This window comes from Miniopterus natalensis, chromosome 2, assembly GCF_054644295.1.
Source record: "Miniopterus natalensis isolate mMinNat1 chromosome 2, mMinNat1.hap1, whole genome shotgun sequence".
NCBI classification, from domain to species: domain Eukaryota; kingdom Metazoa; phylum Chordata; class Mammalia; order Chiroptera; family Miniopteridae; genus Miniopterus; species Miniopterus natalensis.
Genome location: NC_142082.1, coordinates 87,345,816 through 87,366,999, shown reverse-complemented (window position 1 = coordinate 87,366,999; position 21,184 = coordinate 87,345,816). Strand labels below are relative to the sequence as shown.

General features: G+C 39.3%; 1 protein-coding gene across 1 annotated transcript; it reads left to right on the top strand.

Annotated features, from left to right (window-relative positions):
• The first annotated feature begins 12,350 nt into the window (after positions 1 to 12,350).
• Positions 12,351 to 19,635, top strand: SOHLH2 (spermatogenesis and oogenesis specific basic helix-loop-helix 2). The gene is given in 8 exon segments (XM_087813739.1): positions 12,351 to 12,356; positions 13,185 to 13,277; positions 13,532 to 13,681; positions 13,814 to 13,914; positions 14,552 to 14,622; positions 14,625 to 14,686; positions 17,722 to 17,973; positions 19,378 to 19,635. Coding segments are annotated over 8 exon segments (759 nt in total). The 3' UTR covers positions 19,402 to 19,635.
• Positions 19,636 to 21,184: the final 1,549 nt, after the last annotated feature.

Genomic DNA, 21,184 nt, shown 5'->3' with positions numbered 1-21,184 from the left:
TAGGGAAGGGGTGAGTAGATGACTTTAAAGAAATAAAACTTTAATTTTAAAATAATTTTATATTTACAGAAAAAATATGAAAAATAATAGAGTTCCCATAGATACCCAATTTCCTGTATTGCTAACATTTTACATTATTATTGCATATTTCTCGCAATTAATGAGCCAATATTGATACATTATTATTAATTTAAGTTCATACTTTTATTCAAATTTCCTTAGTTTTTACTTATAATCATTTTTTCATATCCCAGGATTCCATACATTTAGTCATCATGTCTCCTTAGTGTCCACCAGATTGGGATACTTTCACTGACTTTATGTTCTTGACAGTTTTGAGAATATTCCTTAGCTACAGGTACAATTTAAGATGGTCCACTTTTATTCTTTAATTGTTTTAATTTATCTTTACTGTTGAAAGTATTGCAGATAGCCCCCTTTTTCCCCCCATTCATCCCCTCTACCCTGCATCCTCCCCCCCCCCTTTACCACACTTGTCTGTGTCCATGGGTTATGCATATATGCATATAAGTTCTTTGATTAATCTCTCCCCACCCACTACCCCACCCCCACCTTCCCACGAGATTCATCAGTCTGTTCCATGCTTCTACGTCTCTGGAAATATTTTGTTCCTCAGTCTACTTTGTTTATTATATTCCACATATGAGTGAGATCATGTAAAACTGAATCAGGAAGAAACAGAAATCTTGAATAGGCTAATAACAACTGATGAAATCAAAGCAGCAATAAAAAAAACCTCCCAGCCCGGCCGGGCGTGGCTCAGCAGTTGAGCATCGACCTAGGATCCAGGCGATCGGGGTTTGATTACCGGTTGGGGCACATGCCCGGGTTGCGGGCTGCAGCCTATCAATGACTCTCTCATCATTGATGTTTCTGTCTCTCTCCCTCTCCTTTCCTCTCTCTGAAATCAATAAAGATATATTTAAAAAACAAAACAAAACAAAAAAAACCTCCCAGCAAACAAAAGCCCTGGTCTGAACAGCTTCACAAAGGAGCTTTCTAATTCTTCAAGTACTAATGTTAGATAGTTTACTAAAAATTTTTCTTGCTTTTTGAGGTAGGCTTGTAGTGCTATGAGCTTCCCTTTTAGGACTGTTTCCACTGTGTCCCATAGATTTGGGGTTGTTATTCATTTTCATTTGTTTTCAGGAGGCTTTTATTTCTTTCTTGATCTTATTGGTAACCCACTCATTGTTTAATAACATGCTATTTACCCTTTATGTGTTTGAATGTTTTTGTGTGTTTTTACTGTAGTTGATTTCTAATTTCATGCCACTGTGATCTGAGATGCTTGATATGATTTCAATCTTCTGGATCCTAGGTCGTTGCTCAACAGCTGAGCCACGCCCGGCTGGGCTGAAGTTCTTTAGATTCCACATAGAAGGGACATCATGTGAAGTTTGTCTTTCTCTGCCTGGCTTATTTCACTTAGCATAATATTTTCCAGGTCCATCCATGCTGTCCCAAAGGGTACGAGGTCCTTCTTCTTTACAGCTGCACAGTAGTCCATGGTGTATATGTCCCACAGCTTTTGTATCCACTCATCTACTGATGGGCACTTGGGCTGTTTCCAGATCTTAGCTATTGTAAATTGTGCTGCTATGAACATAGGGGTGCATATATTCTTTCTGATTAGTGTTTCAGGATTCTTAGGATATATTCCTAGGAGTGGAATCACTGGGTCAAAAGTCAGCTCCATTTTTAATTGTTTGAGGAACTTTCATACTGTTTTCCATAGTGGTTGCACCAGTCTGCATTCCCACCAGCAGTGTACTAGGGTTCCCCTTTCTCCACATTCTCACCAGCACATGTCCTTTGTTGATTTATTGATGGTAGCTATTCTTACAGGTGTGAAGTAATATCTCATTGTGGTTTTAATTTGAATCTCTCTGATGATTAGCGATGTTGAGCATTTCCTCATATGTCTCTTGGCCATCTGTATGTCCTCTTTGGAGAAGTGTCTATTCAAGTATTTTGCCCATTTCTTAATTGGGTTGTCTGTCTTCCTCTTGCTGCGTAGTATGAATTCTTCATATACTTTGGAAATTAGCCCCTTATCAGATACATCCTTGGAAAATATGTTTTCCCAGACCAGAGGGTTCTTTTGTATTTTGAGGCTGTTTTCTTTTGCTGTGCAGAAGCTTTTTAGTTTGATGTAGTCCCATATGTTTACTTTTTCTTTTGTTTCTCTTGCCCTAGGAGATGTATCAGTGAAAATTCCACTAATTGGGATGTCTGGGACTTTACTGCCTATGTTTTATTCCAGGATTGTTGTGGTTTCATGACTTACATTTAAGTCTTTTATCCATTTTGAGTTTATTTTTGTGTATGGTGAAAGTTGGTGGTCTAGTTTGATTTTTTTTTTTGCATGTATCTGTCCAGTTTTCCAGGCACCACTTATTGAAGAGACTGTCTTTACTCCATTGTATGTTCTTGCCTCCTTTGTCAAATATTAACTGACCATAAGGCATGGGTCTATTTCTGGGATCTCTGTTCTGCTCCATTGATCTATATGTCTGTTCTTGTACCAATACCAGGCAGTTTTCATTACAATGGCTTTGTAGTACAGTTTGATGTCCAGTAATGTGATCCCTCCCACTCTTATTTTTTTCTCAAGATCGCTGCAGCTCCTCTGGGTCCATTTTGGTTCCATATAAATTTTAGAAATCTTTGTTCTAGATCTGTGAAATATGCTGTTGGTATTTTCATAGGAATTGCATAGAATCTATAAATTGCTTTGTGTAGTATGTATATTTTAATGATATTAATTCTTCTAATCCATGAGGATGATACATTCTAACACTTCTTTAAATCTTCCTCTATTTCTTTTGTCAGTGTCCCATAGTTTTCTGAGTACAGGTTTTTATATCCTTGGTTAAGTTTATAGCTAGGTATCTCATTTTTTTAGTTGCAATGGTAAATGGTATTGTTTTTTTAGTTTCTCTCTCTGAAAGTTCACTGTCGGTGTATAAGAATGCCATTGATTTTCTGGATGTTGATTTTGTATCCAGCTACCTTGCCAAATTCGTTTATCAAACCTAGTAGTACTTTGATGGAGTTTTTAGGATTTTCTATGTACAGTATCATGTCATCTGCATATAATGACAGTTTTACTACCTCCTTTCCTATTTGGATACCTTTTATGTTTTCTTCCTGTCTGATCGCTGTGGCAAGGACTTCCAGTACTATGTTGAATAAGAGTGGTGAAAGTGGACATCCCTGTCTTGTCCCTATAAGAGAAATGCTTTTAGTTTTTGATCACTGAGTATGATATAGGCTGTAGGATATATGGTGTTTATTAAGTTGAGGTATGATGACTCTATTCCCACTTTGCTGAGAGTTTTTATCAGAAATGGATGCTGGATTTTGTTGAATGATTTTCCTGCATCTATTGAGATGATCATATGATTTTTGTCCTTCATTTTGTTTATGTGATGTATCACATTTATTGTTTTGTGGATGTTTTACCAGCCTTGCATCCCCAGAGTAAATCCCAGTCGGTCATGTTGTATGATCTTTTTAATGTATTGTTGGATCTGGTTTGCTAGTATTTTAGTGAGGATTTTAGCATCTATGTTCAACAGGGATGTTGGCCAGTAAATTTCTTTCTTTGTAGTGTCTTTATCTGGTTTTGGGATTAGGATGATGCTGGCCTCATAAAAAGAGTTTGGGAGTTTTCACTCCTCTTTAATTTTCTAGAATAGTTTGAATAGAATAAGTGTTAATTCTTCTTTGAATGTTTGGTAAAACTCCCCTTAAATCCATCTGGTCCAGGGCTTTTGTTTGCTGGGAGTGTTTTGATTACTGCTTCAATTTTGTTAGCTGTTATCACCATATTCAGGTTTTCTGTCTCTTCTTCATTCAGCTTTGGGAGGTTGTAGACTTCTAGGAATTTGTCCATTTCACTCAAGTTGTCCAATTTGTTGGCATATAGTTTCTCATAATATTTTCTTACAATCCTTTGTATTTCTGTTGTGTCAGTTGGAATATAGCCTCTTTCATTTCTGATTTTATTTATTTGGCCACCTCTCATTGTTTCTTGAGGAGTTTGGCTAAAGGTGCATCAATCCTATTTATCTTTTCAAAGAACCAGCTCTTGGTTTCATTGATTTTTTGTATTGTTCTTTTAGTCTCTATGTCATTAATTTCTGCTCTGATCATTATTATTTCCTTCCTTCTACTTCCTCGGGGCTTTTCTTGCTATTCTCGTTCCAGTTCTTTTAGTTGTTGTGTTAAATGGGTCATTAGATCTTTTTTTTGTTTCTTGAGATAGGGCTGTAATGCTATGAATTTTCCTCTCAGGACTGCTTTCACTGTGTCCCATAGATTATGGGTTGTTGTCTGTTCATTTCCATTTTCTTCCATGAAGTGTTTGATTTCTTCCTTGATCTCAGTGGTAACCCATTCACTGTTTAAAAGCATGTTATTGTTTAATACCATGTTATTTAGATTCTATGTGTTTGACTATTTTTGAGTTTTTTTATAGTGGTTGATTACTAGTTTCATGGCACTGTAATCTGAGAAGATGCTTGATATGATTTCAACCTTCTTGTATATGTAGAGACTTGTCTTGTGCCCTAACATATGATCTATTTTTGAGAATGTTCCATCTGCACTTGAGAAGAAGGTGTATTCTGCTGCTTTGGGATGAAATGTTCTGTAATTCAGGGATGTCAATGAAATCCATTAGGTCTAGGGAGTCATTTAAGGTCTGTGTTTCCGTGTTGATTTTTTGTCTTGATGAACTGTCCAGTGCTGACAGTGGGGTGTTAAAGTCCCCCACTATCATTGTGTTGCTGTCAATCTCCCCCTTAAAGTCAACCAAGAGATTTTTTATATATTTATGTGCTCCTATATTGGGTGCATAAATGTTTATAAGAGTTATTTCCTCCTGTTGGATGGATCCCTTTATATTATGTAGTAACCACTTTTGTCTCTTGCTATGGTCTTTATTTTGAAGTCTATTTGTCACAAATAAGAATTGCTACTCCAGATTCCTTTTCCTTTCCATTTGCATGGAATATTTTTTTCCATCTCTTCACTTTTAGCCTGTGTGAATCTTTTGCTCTCAGGTGGGTCTCTTGTAGAAAGCATATATTTGGGTCCTGTTTTCTTATCCATTCAGCTACTCTATGTCTCTTGATTGGAGCATTGATTCCGTTTACATTTAAGGTTACTATTGATGTAAATTATTTAATGCCATTCTTCCCCTTTGTGCTGATGTACCTTTCTCTCACTATTCCTTCTGTTTCTTAGAGCAGTCCTTTTAGCATTTCCTGCAATGCTGGTTTGGTGATACTGAACTCCTTTAGCCTTTTTTGTCTGAGAAGCTCTTTATTTCACCTTCAATTTTAAATGACAGCCTTGCTGGATAAAGCAATCTTGGTTGCATGTTCTTGCTTTTCATTACTTTGAGAAATTCATGCCACTCCCTTCTGGCCTGAAGATTTTCTGTTGAAAAATCAGCTGTCAGCCTTGTAGATCACTGCTTGTCTCTCTCTTGCAGCCCTTAATATTTTCTCTTTGTCCTTGACATTTGCCATTTTAATTATGATGTGTCTTGGAGTGGGTCTCTTTGGGTCCCTCTTGTTTGGAACCCTCTGTGCTTCCTGAACATGTGGGGCTTTCTCACTCAGCAGCCTAAGGAAGTTTTCTGTCATTATTTCCTCCACCAAGTTCTCTATCCCTTGCTCTCTTTCCTCCCCTCTGGCATTCCTATAATGTGAATGTTGTTTTGCTTCATGTTGTCCCAAAGCTCCCTTAGACTGTCTTCATGCTTTTTAAGTGTTTTTTCTTTTTGCTGCTCTGATTGATTTTTCCTACCTTGTCTTCTAAGTCACTTATTCTATCCTCTGCTTCATTGAGCCTGCTTTTAATTCCTTCCTATGCACTCTTGATATCAGATACAGCATTCTTTATCTCTGTCTGAGTTTTGTTTATGTTATGTGTCTCCTGTTTCATGTTTTCACTTAGGTCCTCCATCTTATCATCTAGTGTCTTATTAAGCTCCTTGAACATCTTCATAATCAATACTGTGAACTCTGTTTCTGATAACTTGCTTAACTCTACCTCATCAAAATCTTCTTCTGGCGATTTTTCCTTTTCTTTAATTTGGAGTTGTTTCTTTGTCTCCCTATTTTGATAGGTCTTAGTGTTTGTATTTATATATTAGGTATATTTGCTGTCTCCCAGTCTTGTGGGGAAGGATTTTGTACTGTGAGACCAGTGGAGCACAGAAGTGTGTTCTCCTTATATTTCTGAGCTCTTTACTCTAGGTGTGTCTTTTTTGTGGGTGTCCCTTTTGTGGGTTCTTAGGGTTCTCCTGGTGTGGTTGGGTCTAGAGTGTTGTTGACCATTCCTTGGGAGGACTCTCCTCTCAGGTTGGCTGTGTCTCAGCCCCAACCTCATCATGTAAGCTGTTGTACAGGTGCAGCAAGGCAGACAATACCCAACTAACCTTTCAGGAAACAAGAGGTAACTTATAAAATATCTTGACAGTCACAATGAAAAAAACCCAAGTGAAAACAGAACTGGGAGAGTAAATGGAAAACACGAATTCTAGAGGGGGAAAAATAGCTCAAAAAAAAAAAAAAAAAAAAAGAGAGATAAAAGTAAAGCTTAGAGAGAGAGAAACATAGTGTTGTTAATAGTGATTAAAATTTAGAAAATAATAATAGACTAAAATATAAATAATAAAAAAGCTACTGGGAGATAATAGAGGCAGAGAAAAGATTTTGAAAGAAATCCAGCAAACAATTAATGGGGAGAATAGCAATAGGATATTAGTTGAAAGTGAAAAACTATAAATACATTAAAGAGAATAGGAGAAACTAACAATCAAACAAAAAGACAGGAAGACAGAGGGAGGAAAACAAAAGAAAGACAGAAAAGAAGAAGAAGAAAAAAGAAAAAGAAAATGCTATGCCAATGGAAGGAGAGGAGAGGAGAGGAGAGGAGAGGAGAGGAGAGGAGAAGAGAGGAGAAAGAGAGAGAGAGAGAGAGAGAGAGAGAGAGAGATAAAGCCTGGGCAGGAAGGGAGTCCAATAAGAGATCTGGGGGTAACTATGGAGAAAAGCAGTAAACTTGTTGATTATAATGATAAAGTCTCAGCCATTAAACAGGAATATCAAGAAAGTCTTGATATTAGAAGGATAAAAAAAGCAAAGAAACAAAACAAAACAGAGAAACAAAACAAAGAACAAGCTAAGCAAAATAAAATTATTTAAAAAATAAAATAAGAAAAAAATTAATTAAAAATTTTAAAAAACTTAAAAAGAAAAAACAAAAAACTTTTCTCCTTTCTACTCTTCCTAAGGGAAAAAGAGAAAAAACAAATGAACAAACAAACAAAAGACAGTCAATCAGGTAAGTTTCTTCTGAGCAGCTTATGTTGTCTGCAGCTCACTGTTTTGTGTGCTGATTTCCATTCTCCTGGGAGGTACTTGTGTATCAGCCAATGCGTGCAGCCGTCTGGGTTTGGCTCTGGTGTCCTTAGGTAGATGGTTGATCTGAGACTCTCGGTGGACCACCTCCTGTTGTCAATTATTTTGCAACTTTGTAGTTGCCTGGTCTTACTCCAGAGTCTTCTGTAGAGCCTTTAGGGTGCAGGATGGCTAGTGTAGCTCAGGGTATCACTCCCCTTAATTAGAAGTTTCACTGTCAGGCACTCACTGTGAGGGAGTTAGTCTCTGCTCCACAGCCAGCTCCTCAGTCCCTACCCTGTCCTCTGATTCTAGTTCCCCATGCTCTAGCCTGCTGCAGTTTCAGATTTATTTCAGCCTGTTTCCTTTTCTGTATGGGCAGTTTCAGCAGCCTGGGCTCAGTGGTTTCAATTAAAGGACATTCCAGCGAGCTCTTTGCCTACCCGGCCTCCAGCTGGGGTTTTCTGCACTTCCTCTAGTTCCCAAACAACAGTTCCTGAGAGTCTTATTCTTGTAATGTTCTCCTGTGAGCTGTTCTCCCTTCCCCCTCAGGACTGTGCCCTGCGGGGTATCTGGGGCCTCAGTGAGCTGGCCCATCCCCTTTCCTGTTGGTGTGGTGATCCTAGGCTACAGGAGAGGCAGGCGGGCTCCGCCTCTCCCTTCCCAGATCTAGTTGGCTGGTCGCATCAGGCCCACCCATCATTCTACTGTGCAAATGCCAATCCCAGCTTCTGCTGGTATGTCTGCTCAGTGCACACCGGGAAGGTGGGAGCCAGTTCTGCAATCAGAGATTCAAAAACACACAAAGCAACACACAAGCAGAGAGTCTGCCCTGCAAAGTTCCCTGCTGGCACACCAAGGCACCCTGCAGAAGGGGACCCAAATTAAGCTCCATGCAGCTCCCCTCACTGCACTCTCAATAAAGCTGGGATGGCTCCATGTGTGTCACCACAGTGACCCTCAGGGCTGGTCCAAAATCCCACTCTCTCCTCACCGGGAGATCAGGGTAGGAGGGCTCTCCACCCCTTCCTGCCTCACACAGATTAAATGCTTTCTGGGGCTCAAAGCAATGCCTTACAGAGAGGCAGGGGGTTCCTGTGTGTGGCCACTCAGCCCCAACCTCTTGTCCCTTACTACTGGGACAGCCTTTCCTATGGTCAACACCCTAAACATTAAACACTGGTCATTTCCACCATTAGAAGCTTGGTTTTGCTAGGAAGGCACCATCCACCATTAGAAGCTTTGTTTCCTAGGAAGGCACCATACCCTCCTTGCAGAGTCACTGCTCCCCTGGGTACCTCTGCCCTCTGCACAGGGCACTCCTTCCTCTCTCCTCCCCTCTGGGTGTGAGATTCCTGCTTTTGGATACTGGTCCGCACTCCCGAGGAGAGGGAACTTTGCAGCCTCCAAGCCTCGAGGCTCAGAGGCCAGCACAGGCTTCAGGGGGTACTCCCCCTTTCTATTACCCCCTCTCTTATCAGACTCTATGATGTTTCTTTAGTGCTCCCTACTTGCACTATGTCCACTCAGGTATGTTTCTCTGGTGTTTCCATGCTGGCTACATAGTATTTTAGGAGTAAATCGAGTCTGTGGCTGGGAGCCCGAGCACTCTGCTTCTTCTCACAGTGCTGCCATCTTCCCTCAAAAGGTTTGCTTTTGTTTTTCAACTTAGGTATTGCCAAATTGTGCTCCCCAAAATATACAAAAATTTACATCCATGCCAACATTATATATGAGTAACCATTTCCCAAAATCCACAATTTGACTTAATTATTCTTAATCTTTTTTTTTTCTTCATTTTTGGGGTAATGGTACTTAGACAAACTACTTTAAAACTATGGCTGTAAAAAGAGACAAGGGTGGAAGAAACAAGATGGTGCCGTAGGTAATTGTACCCACTGCCTCCCACAACCACATCAAAATTACAACTAAAATACAGGACAACCATCACTCAGAACCTCCTGAAATCTGGCTAAAAAGAAGCTCTATAACAAGAGAACTGTAGGAGGAGTGGAGACGCAGGCAGATGGGGACTGAGTCACAGGGATGCAGACACGGGCCCACACCCTGTGCCTTGGTTTAAACCAAGGAAGGATATCTCTGTGGTGGAGGTTTCCCGGAGGAGGGGTCCCAGACCCACATTAGGCTCCCCAGACCAGGGCTCCAGGGCTGGGAAGAGAAATCCCCACAACTTTGGGCTGTGAAAACCAGCGGGCACTATTGCTGAGGGACTCGGAGGCTGTGGAACTCCCACGCAGCTCCTCTTAAAGGGCCTGTTCATGGTCTCACTCAGACACGCTTCCTCTGAGCCCCAGCACTGGGCAGCAGCTTGAAAGGAACTTGGGACACTTGGAAAGGAACTAACTTGCCTGAGATTGGGGCAAGAGGTGGAGGGGCAGCTTTTTCCCAAACAGAAGAGCTGGCAGAGGCCACTGCTCCTCTGGTGAGCCCTCCCCCACACAGCCGGCAGGCTAGCACCATATTTGAATCACCAGCACCTAACTCACACCTTTGGCCCCACCCCGGTGATTCCTGGAGGCCCTGCCCCTCCCTACGTGCAAGCTCATCCAAGCCATTTCCAGTGGCTTGTCTGTGCAAGTGGCCTCTCAAGCAGTATGTTTAGGATTTTCCTAAAGTCTCTCAAACAAGCAGCAGCATACCCTATACGGCTTGATAAGGGGCCCCAGGCCTGGCACTAGTGGCAGCTTGCATTGATTCATAGCTTGGCCTCTCCTGGACAATGCCAAGCCCAGCACAAGTAGCAGCCAACTACATTTTGCTATGTAGCTCATGCTGGGTGGCCCTAGGCAAGGCACTGGCAGAGGCTGACTCTGCACCTCCCGGGGGGCCCCAGAGACAGTGCACCCGGTGGTCAGACTTGACCACACTGGATTACAACCCTACTGCATCCATGAGTGACACACTCAAGGGGTGCACTTGGTGAACACCAAAGCTCCACTGAAGTAAATCCTGCTCCATAGGGGTGTCTCCAGCACAGCAGCCCTGTGGCTGTAGTTGCAGCTGGTCTTTACAGCTGACTGGTCAGGGGGTCAATTCCTCCCAGTGATGCCAACAGCAACCAAGGCTCAACTACATCAGGAGAGTGAACACAGCCACACAGGGGAGCACCTAGAAGGCCCAGCTCAGGTGACTGGGGAGGCTGAGCCACTGGACCCTACAGGACACCTGCTACACAAAGTCACTCTACCAATTCCAGGAGACATAGCAGCTCTACCAAATACATAGAAACAAAGACCTGGAAGCAGCCAAAATGTAGAGGCAAAGAAACATATCACAAAGGAAAGTACAGAAGAAATCTCTAGAAGAGGAACTAAATGAAATAGATCCAAGCAAGCTAACAGATACAGAGGTCAGAATTTTGTTTATGAAGATGCTCAACCATATTAGTAAGAGTTTTATGAAAATAACTGAGAAAATCGATGACATAATAAAGTGCCAATTTGAAATGAAGGCTACATGAACTAAAATGAATAATTTACAGGGAATCAACAGTAGAGTAGAGGATGCTGAAAATCAAATCAGCAATTTGGAACATGAGGTAACAAAAAACACACAACCAGAAGAGCAAAAGAATCCAAAAATATGAAGATAGTGTTAAGGAGTTTCTGGGACAACTTCAAGAGGCCCAACATTCATATTATTGGGGTACCAGAAGGAGAAGAAAGAAAGCAAAAAATTGAAAACCTGTTTGAAAAAATAATGACAGAAAACTTCTTGTACCTGGGGAAAGAAATAGACTTACAAGTCCAGGAAGCAAAGAGTGTCCCAAACAAGAGGAACCCAAAGAGGCCCACAGCAAGTCACATCATAATTAAAATGCCAAAGGTTAAAGACAAAGAGAATCTTAAAAGCAACAAGAGAAAAGCAGTTAGTTACCTACATGGAAGCACCCATATGTCTGTCAGCTGATTTCTCAACAGAAACCTTGTAGGACAGAAGGGAGTGGCAAGAAATATTCAAAGTGATGAAAAACATGGAATTACAACCAATATTGCTCTACCCAGCAAAGCTATCATTTAGAATTGAAGGTCAGATAAAGAGCTTCTCAGTCAAGGAAAAGCTAAAAGAGTTCATCACCACCAGACCAGCACTACAGGAAATGTTGCAGGGTCTTCTTTAAGAAGAAGCTAATGAACAAAAAATCTGATGATCTAAATAGATCCAAGGACATTGACGCATGCAACAGATTATCATATTTCAGAGGAAAGAGGGAAGGAGGATGGAGGGTGGGAAGAGATTAACCAAAGAAGTTATATGCATATAAGCATAACCCATGGACAGTCAATAATGGGGCGAAGGCCTGGGGGGAGAGGGGAGAGCGAGGTGGAAGGGTCAGTTGGGGGGGGGGAATTGGGACACCTGTAATACTTTCAACAATAAAGATAAATTAAAATAAATAAATAAATGATAAAGAAATAAAAAAAGGAAAGAAAGAAGTCTTCTCTAAATAGTGCTGGAATAACTGGATATTCATATGGAAAATCAATGAATTTTTGAATTAATATGAAAATTAATTCAAGGTGGAACATAGAGCTATAAGAAAAACTATAAATCTTCTATAATAGCTCTGTTCAATAGAACTTTTTGCAGTGTTAGAAATGGCTCATATCTGCGTTGTTCAATAACTAGCTACAGCAGTTATTTGAAATGTGGCTATTGCAACTCAGGAACGTGCTTGCTCCTTATTCAGGATGAGATTGACTGGGAATGCACACAGGGAAATTTTGGAGATTATGTTAATGTTAATTAGGGTTTGTCATACCTAGTACCTTACTGATGGTCCCAGCTAATAATTAGCAGAGCTACCACTTGACACTACACGTCTCAAGGTAGTATTCAGCAAAAAACAGGTGATTAATAATGTTTATTAAGTGAACTCATGGAAAAATGAAGGTATCAAAGGCTTAGATCAATTTAGATTTATATTTTCTATATATTACCCTTCACAACTAAGAAACACTTAGATTAGGTTTTTTTTTTCTGATACCAGCCTGGATGTTCTCATTTGCCTGTTGGTTTATTTGTTCTGTTCATACCTATCACTTCTGATTTTCCTTTGGCTGAGAGCACAGAGTTAAATGTAAAACCCATGCTAATTGATCTGTTGGAAATATGGTCCAAGTTACAGTGGCACTAATGTTCTGACTACTCTTTGTCTTCTAGGCTTCTAGTGTGAATTGCAAAAGGATTTACTTCATGTAATGTGTGATTCTCTCTTCTGAAGGAAGAGCTGCCTGTAGGTTTCCACAGGCAGAATGGATAAGTACATTAGTTCCCCATCCCTGGAGCATACATTCCAAGGCCCCCAGTGGATGCCTGAAACCACAAATAGTACTGAACCCTATATCTACTATGTTTTTTTTCAATACATACATACATACCTATTATGAAGTTTATAAATTAGGCACAGTAAAAAATTAACAACAATAATAAAATAGAACAATTATAACAATATACTGTAATAAAAGTTAAGTGAATGTGGTTTCTCTCTCTCTTCCTGTCATAACCAGTCAGAGACAACCTACTAAGTAACTAAGGGGCAGGTAGCACGTGCAGCATGGATACACATGGAAAGGGATGATTCATGATATTCCAGGCGGGGCCAGAGTGAGATGGCATGCTATCTTATCATCCTATTCAGAACAGTGCACAATTTAAAATGTATGAATTTTTAATTCTGAAAATTTCCACCTAATATTTTTGGACCATGGTTGACTGCAGGTAACTGAAAACGCGGAAAGTGAAACTCCAGACGAGGAGTGCCTGCTGTATTCCCCCAGTGTCTGGGCACCCTGCACACGGCAGCAGCCTGGGGTGAGGGAGTTGGAGCTGCATCAGCACAGGTATTGTACTTTGCAGCAGTGTAAGTGGGTGCCCCAGGTTTTGATTCCAGAGGTTGTGAAGCTGCTGGCTTGTGGGGACATGGCCTTCCTCTGAAAGGGAGACTGGATATGGAGGTGACAGCTCCTTTACAAACAGACCCAAGAGGAAGAATTGTGTACCAGGGGGAGAAATGAGGCTAATTATTCCTTATTTATTACCATTCCTTGCTCAGAGAGTGAATTAAGTATTGCTGTGAGCAGCTGTGTACTCTGGTGCAGTGTATAAAGGGGAGAAAGAATGATGTGGCTTCAGTTCTTGAGGCCACAGTTGATTATGTGAAGTATCTCTGAGAGAAGATCCCTTTAGATGCTATCATCCAGTTATTCAACTCCCAAGCCCTTTAAATGTATCCTTATAGATAATGCTTTAATGCCATAACTCTATTTCTATTTTTATCATTGGAAACGTATGTGTTTGTATATATGAAAAATTAGCTGTAAATAGATCTCTACCTCTCTATTTTTTAGATTACAGAAGTACTTCAGAGCAATAGGAAGTTTTGTAACAAACAGCAAATGCCCATCCAGTTATCCCTCTCAGGTAGAATCGTGGCACAAAGGTATGATAAGGTCCCTTGTTATTTTCCACTGGTACTAATGCTGGAAGTGTAGACAGGCACTGAACCCATCATAATGAACACAGGCATTTATTAAGAACCAGTGAACTTTTCCCATTGCTCATGTATATCATTTAATTACAATGATAAAATATATAATATTTTCTGACCCATGATTCTGTCATCTTTTGCCTCATCTCCGTTTGTTATTTCTGAGGATCTTGAAATGGGGCTTTACCAGTAGTGATGGTTGTGATTATGGTTATCCAGTAGGAACATGATGGGTTCTAGCATCCATTCCTTTGTCACGGGAAGTCACAGGCTTTGGAGCAGTCCAGTTCTACTTCAGCTGGGAGTCCTTAAATAAATTGTTAGTACACAATGTGACATGCCAAAGAGATGCTTCCTATTTAAATTTATTAGGGTAGGTAAATGAAGAAAAATTATAGAGGAAAAGCAGGTCATTCTTTCACATTCTAAAGAATTACCCTCAGTCCTGTTAACAATTGGTTCTTATATTTAAATAACCCATAGTTTAAGCTCTATGTTTTTTATAACCAGCGTGATAGAAGAACAGTTGAGTTCAGCAATGTTCATATGGTCATCCTTGAGAAATGTGTATTTTTTTTCTCTCCTTTTAAGGGAAAACTGTATTGACAAGCATACATTCACCTATGAGAGGAATCAGTTTCCTGGCTAATAAGTGCTTAACTGTGTACTCTGTCCTGCCTCAGGGGGCTTCTTGGATGGAACTGTGAGAGGTCAGCTCCATCTGACACCCTGGGTGGTTGTAATATGCTTGGACCTGTGTACATGTCTTGTGCACTCCTGGGATCCTATGCATTCACTGCTGTAACCAGGGAATGGCTCGAGGCTTGAAGATTCCACCATGAGTAATTCTGATGTTATCTGCTTGAAGTACACAAACTAGCCATAGGCACCAAAAATGGGGCCTAAAATTGACCATCATTACCAGATACCTCATCTTACTGATATATGGTAAGCATACTGGTGACTTTATTTATGTGAGTAGAATCTAAAAGGAAAGAAAGTATTCATAGTAATTCAGTACTCATAGTAATTCAGTACTAATTCGGTACTGAGCATTTAACACATTGGTTTATTTACTTTCTTCACATCTTTGTTATCTTCTCAGGGAGCCCAACTAAAACTGGACACTCCTTCCCAGCATCACATCTTGTATGGGGTTCTTTATCCACTTTCTCTGCCGTATTTTCCTTGACAGCACTTATCACCTTCTAATATTCTTTACTTACATATTTTGCTTATTGCCCATCTTCTTCCACTAGAATATCAACTCCATGAAGACAGGGATTTTTTTTTTTTTGCCTGCTTGGTTCATTGCTGTATTTCTAGTACCTAGGGCAACAACCAACTCACAGCAGGTGCTCAAGAAACATTCATCATATGCATATTCATTATGAAACAAACATTTACCCCCCATGAGGCATTTTTGTTATTTGTATTATATAGCCTAGGCATGCCCATGGACTTGTAGAAATTAAAAGGTGGAAAAAAGCAAGGCCAGAGTAAAAGAACAGAGCTACCAGTTTGTGACTTAGTATTCCTGAAGGTTACTCTTCATTGAGAAACCAATCCTTAATGTTGTGCTCCTAACCTTCCTGTCAGACTCTGGATGACAGACACCCCTACGCATCTCCTTGGTGTCCTAGCCTGAGGTCACCCTTCTGCTGACTTCCTGCTCTCACTTCAGCACCTTCCCTGTGCTGGGAGTGGCCTTTCCCACACTCTACCTGGATAACTCCCAATTCATCCCTTAGTTCCAGCTCAAATATCTAGCTCAGATGGGGACACAAGGAGGAACAAGATGCAGTTCTTTTTCTTACAGAGCTCATATATTAGTAGCATAGAGGGTCACCATAGCAAAATGTGATTCCTCTAGTAGTTGAAGTGCTGTCATAGAGGTACTGTGCCTATTATGGGGATATGGTGGAAGCCATGGGCACCGAAAAGGTTACTAGGGATGGCATCTGAAGTCAAAAGAGAAAGGGGGCCAAAAATAGATTATAGCCCTCCTTGTTCGTATAATCAAGTCTGCCTCAGGGTGTTTTATGAGTCAGTTTAGACTTTTCTCCTGACTTAAAGAGAGAGAAGAATAGAAAAAAAGTAGCCATGAGCTGGCTGAACATCACAGTGAATGATGAAGTCAGCCTGGATTAAATCATAGAGATCAGGCCACAGGCAAATGCCTGTAAATGTTACCTCTTGTACATACATTACTTACTTCTGCATTCTCACCATTTATATTCTGCAGAAACTCTGAAATACTCTTTCTGAGGTAGTGAGTTCAGGCCTTTCTGAGCCCCAGCATCTCTTGATATTGCTTCATCTTAACCAGCTGCTCTTGGGACAACACAGATACACTAGGACCATAGGCTGTGGCATGTTTAGACTGGAGGAGAGCTTGAAGATCATTAAGTAAAAATTCCTATTTTTATTTTATTTATATAGTTTTCTATTTTAAAAGCAATATTAGTCCTTTACTAACCCAACAAAGATAATAACTATTTTTAAATGTTTTTTGTCATCTTTTTTATGCATATTTTTCTACATTAGTAATCATATTGAATGTCCAATTTTGTCTCCTGTTTTTGTTACTTAACATTGTGTCTGTCATATATAGTTTAATTCTTTACTATGCAGTCCCCATCATCATTTTAATTGTTTTAGTAGTTTATCAAATGCTTTATAGAATAATTTTCTTAGCCATCCACCCATTGCTATATTTAGTGTTTCCAGTTTTATGGGGATATATATATACATAGCAATATATTATATATAATTATATATATAATATATTGTTATATTTTATTTTATATGTAATATGATAGGAAATAGTATTCCCCACATATGGCTTTTCCATATTTTGATCTTTTGGGGGGGCTGGATACCTGGAAGTCTGCAATGAGTTTGAGAACGTGAGCCAAAATGTTTTTGAAAAAGGATTGGAACAGTTGAAATCAGTTAAGTCCTTCAGATTTTGCTTTCATCACCGACATTGGTAAATTGAAGGCTGGAGAACTTAAACAACCACCTGATGTCACCAGGCTTCTTTGCTAAAGTCTGACCTCTGACACAGAAACGCTGATCCGGTTCAATGTTTATACTTCATTAGGTTGCCTTTACTTGTCCTTTTCCATCAATAACTGTACATGTTTGTTGAAATGCAAATATTCACAAATATTCCAGATGCATTTATTTTTAAAGTAGAAATAAAATTACTTTACTTTTATTATTATTAATGTCTAGAAGAAAATAAATAGGTATTCACAGCATGCCTTGAGATTACATTGTTAACATTCATTATATATTTTAAAATGTTTTTCTGCCTTCTAGGTACTGTACAGAGTATAGATATATAATAATATAACCCACTTTACTGATAGAAAATTTTATTCTATTTTATTCATGGATGAATGGGGTTCTTTCCAAGATTCTTCCTTGCTTCATAGGGATGGTCACAGTTTTTATTATGATGGAAGCAACACACACACACACACACACACACACACACACACACAAAGGCACAGAGATCCAATGCTTCTCTAAAATCTCTGTCTTTTAATGACACATGAACTAATTTTTAGTGTATGTATTGCATTAAATGTTGCTACTAAAATATTCACTTTGTTTTTCCAACAGAATTTAAGTGTAGCAGTAGTATAAGTTTGAAATGTGAGGAAATGACAAAGAGGACAATTTGTTTCAAATACAGCAGTTCAGAGTTACAGAGTTATATACTGACAGTTATTTGTTTTCCTTTTTATTAAAAGTCAGTCTAGCTCTACTTCAGAGAATGCTATTGGTGATGTGTATAAAACTCGAGTTCCCAGCACAGCCCTTTCTCTTAATTCCTTCCATGCTGTTAAATACTATTCTACAGTCATCTCTTCCTATGATGCAGCTGCCGTAACAAATCAGAACATTTTAGTACATTTTCCATCAGTTATACCCAAAGTCTCAAAGTTTCTTCCTCAGCATTGCAATTCTGTGCTGAGCCAGACATGCACAATACATCCCAACTGTCTGGTAAGTTTTCTGGGGTCTTGGATCAGACTGGACTATGTAATTCCAGCTAGCAAGGGCCTTGGTTTACATTCTGCTGTGAATATTCTGGCCAGGATTTCTTAGACTTAGGACCAGGTGCAGTTAACCCAGGCTCTTGTTCCACATGCTACAGGACTGGTATCTACATATCCAGAACCAGTGGGTCTGGATGTGGCTCTGCTGGTGCAACCGTTAGTAACCAGATGGAACCTGAGATCCTTCAGAGCCCCTCCCTTCTGCCCCTCTGCTTCCATGATGCCACATCATATTTCATAGCCTCACACTCAGCAGGCCCCATCAGTGGCTGCTGCTCTGTCTCTTAGGGTGCTAGCCATCACATTGTATGAAAATCTGTTCTTACGATACCAACCAGGCAGACTTCAGATCCCAGATGTCCTCATATCACAAATATTTATTGAGCACCATGTTTTGGCATTGCACTGACCACTAAGAATGTAGTGCATGTATGTAGACACAATTCTTGCCCTCATGAAGCTCTAGTGTCATAGGGAAGCAGGCAATTGTGATCCATATTGGAGCATGTAGGAGTACCCTGGTACCTATAATATAATCTAGACTTGTGAGAGGTTAGGGATTGCTTACACCTGCAAGAAGTACTGTCTAGGCTGAGATGTGAAGAGTAAGAATTGACTATGAAGAGACATGAAGAGTGGTTAGGAGCTGGGAGTGAGGAAGGGAAGAGCATTCCAGGCAGATGGATCAGCATATATAAGTAGTAATGCCTTCATGTTTTGGAAGAACTGTCCAGTTCTAGAGGATGACCTAAACCAGACTGGCCTACTCAAAGTGTATTTCTGATAACCTTAAAATAGTTGTTAATACTTTTGCATAATAATAATAGCCAACATGTTTTGAGCACTCATTAATTAAAGAATTTGCCAAATGCTTTATGTCCTTAATGTGGATGATCTAATGACTCTCAGACACAATTCTTTGGGGTAGGTACTATAATTATTTCCAGATGACATCTATAAAATGGGAATAATAGTAGCCTCGCAAAAAACATTTATGTGAAACATATCCTATGTGAAAGAAATTTTAACATATAAAGTATCTACAAATATGATACTATTGCTAATGAACATCGGTATACCTAAAGGAAAACCAGAGTAAATGAAAAAAGGATTGCAATATTATTTTTTATTTTTGACCTATACTTACTGTGTGTAGTTTTTGTTGTAAGAAAAAAATTACTTTTAATAATAAATAATATATATTTTAAAACCTTCAGGTTTACTCAACAGAATATTTCACATGGTTTTGCAATATTTCATATTGCTTTAGAACATAGGAAACATATTTATGACTTTATAAGTAAGAACAGGCCAGGATTTAATTAATGCGGGTCTTTTTTCCCCTTTGCAGCAACAGTTTTGGGCCTATCAATAGCACATGTTTAAAATTCACACTCTAGACCACCTTTTGGGCACAGCCTGACAACACAGGAAGAATGGAACAAAGAATGATCTTGAGAGCTACCTCCAGAGACCTAATATCAAAAGAGTTTGCATTGTATGTCTTCTGATAAGCTTCTGCAGATTGAAAACAGACAGAAAAAGTGCTAGACACATGCTTTCCCTTACCTTCATACATACCTAGATCTCCCCCACCCAGAAAGCTACAAGAACAAATGGCCGCCCGGCCAGGCGTGGCTCAGCAGTTGAGCGTCGACCTGGGATCCAGGCGATCGGGGTTCGATTCCCGGTCAGGGCACATGCCCGGGTTGCAGGCTCGATCAATGACTCTCTCATCATTGATGTTTCTATCTCTCTCTCCCTCTCCTTTCCTCTCTCTGAAAGCAATAAAGATATAAAATAAGTTAAAAAAAAAAAAATGGCCTACATGACCTAGACTCTTTTTTCCCCTCAAAAAATATTCCACAATTTATGAAAAAAGTACACTATAAAGAAGATCCACATAGACTTGATAAAGTGATATGACTGGGGAGGTATATGTATACTGGTGTCACTGAGGACACAGATATTGCAACTTGATTATTCCCAGTTTCATAGAATTACTGTCACTTATTTCTAGGTGTGTTTTTTTCCCCCTAGATTTGACATTTTAGAGAGCTTCCTTTGTTATTCACCTTTTAAATAAGATATCTTAGTTTGAAAGAGGTGTTTGCTTTCCCACTTGACTACTAATGAGTGAATTGACGTGCTTATTTTTGCATTTCATAACCCCTTGGATGAAATAATGGCTAATAGGTAAATTTGTCCTTAGAATCTTTTGTTAAAGACTTGCAGGTGTGTTTTTTTCATTTGTTTGTTTGTTTCTCATTTCCTCCTCTCTATAGGTATTAGAAAAAGCTATTGAAAATAAGGAGAGAAAGATTTTTGTTTTATATTTCCTTAAAATGTTCTTATGCATAATGTTTTATAATTATTCACCTTCACCCTGAAAATGGTAACCCATTTTTGTTTTGTTTAATAAATATGTGTTCCCTCTTTTAGTAGTACTACGTAGAGAATTTTATTTTACCAGATTTTTTGAGAAGTTTAAAATTTACTTTAGGAACCTAATTTTCATATTAAATTATATAACTTTCCTTTGAGGATGCCATGATGATGGAATCTGTAGATACTTGACAAACATTATAAAGAAACTAGAAGTTTCCAACTAGGTTTCTATGCTTATTATCACAAATCTGTGCTGACTCTTCATATTCTTGCCTTTAGGATTAATTGCTTTGATATTGTAAGAGAACATGTTGAAGTGTTTGGGCACTGAGATGTCTTTCTACATTCACAGCTGGTCTTAATTGCTACTAGAACTTTTGCTTTGCATCATAATTTCCCTAGATCCACATGTGGATCATGAGAGACAGCCTGTAGCTGGTAATTCAACAGAGGGCCTATAGAGTACAAACCATGGATCCTGTCTACTAGCTAGTCTTAGTCTTCCTTTTCCTTTCAACATGAAGAGGAGGCTACCAGATCTATCGTTAAAGCTCTGTGTGTTTTTTCAAAGCTGGTTCCCATGATCTCAAACTTTATGCAATGTCCAAATTCATTTCTGATACTAAAATTTAATTTTTAATAAATTATGTTCTTCTGATACCATTTTAATTAGCTAGTTATTAATAATAGGAAAGGAACAAAAGAGAGGTCAGACTTTATAAGCATGTCATTTGGGTAACTTCACCAGGAAGCTGCAATTTCACACTCCC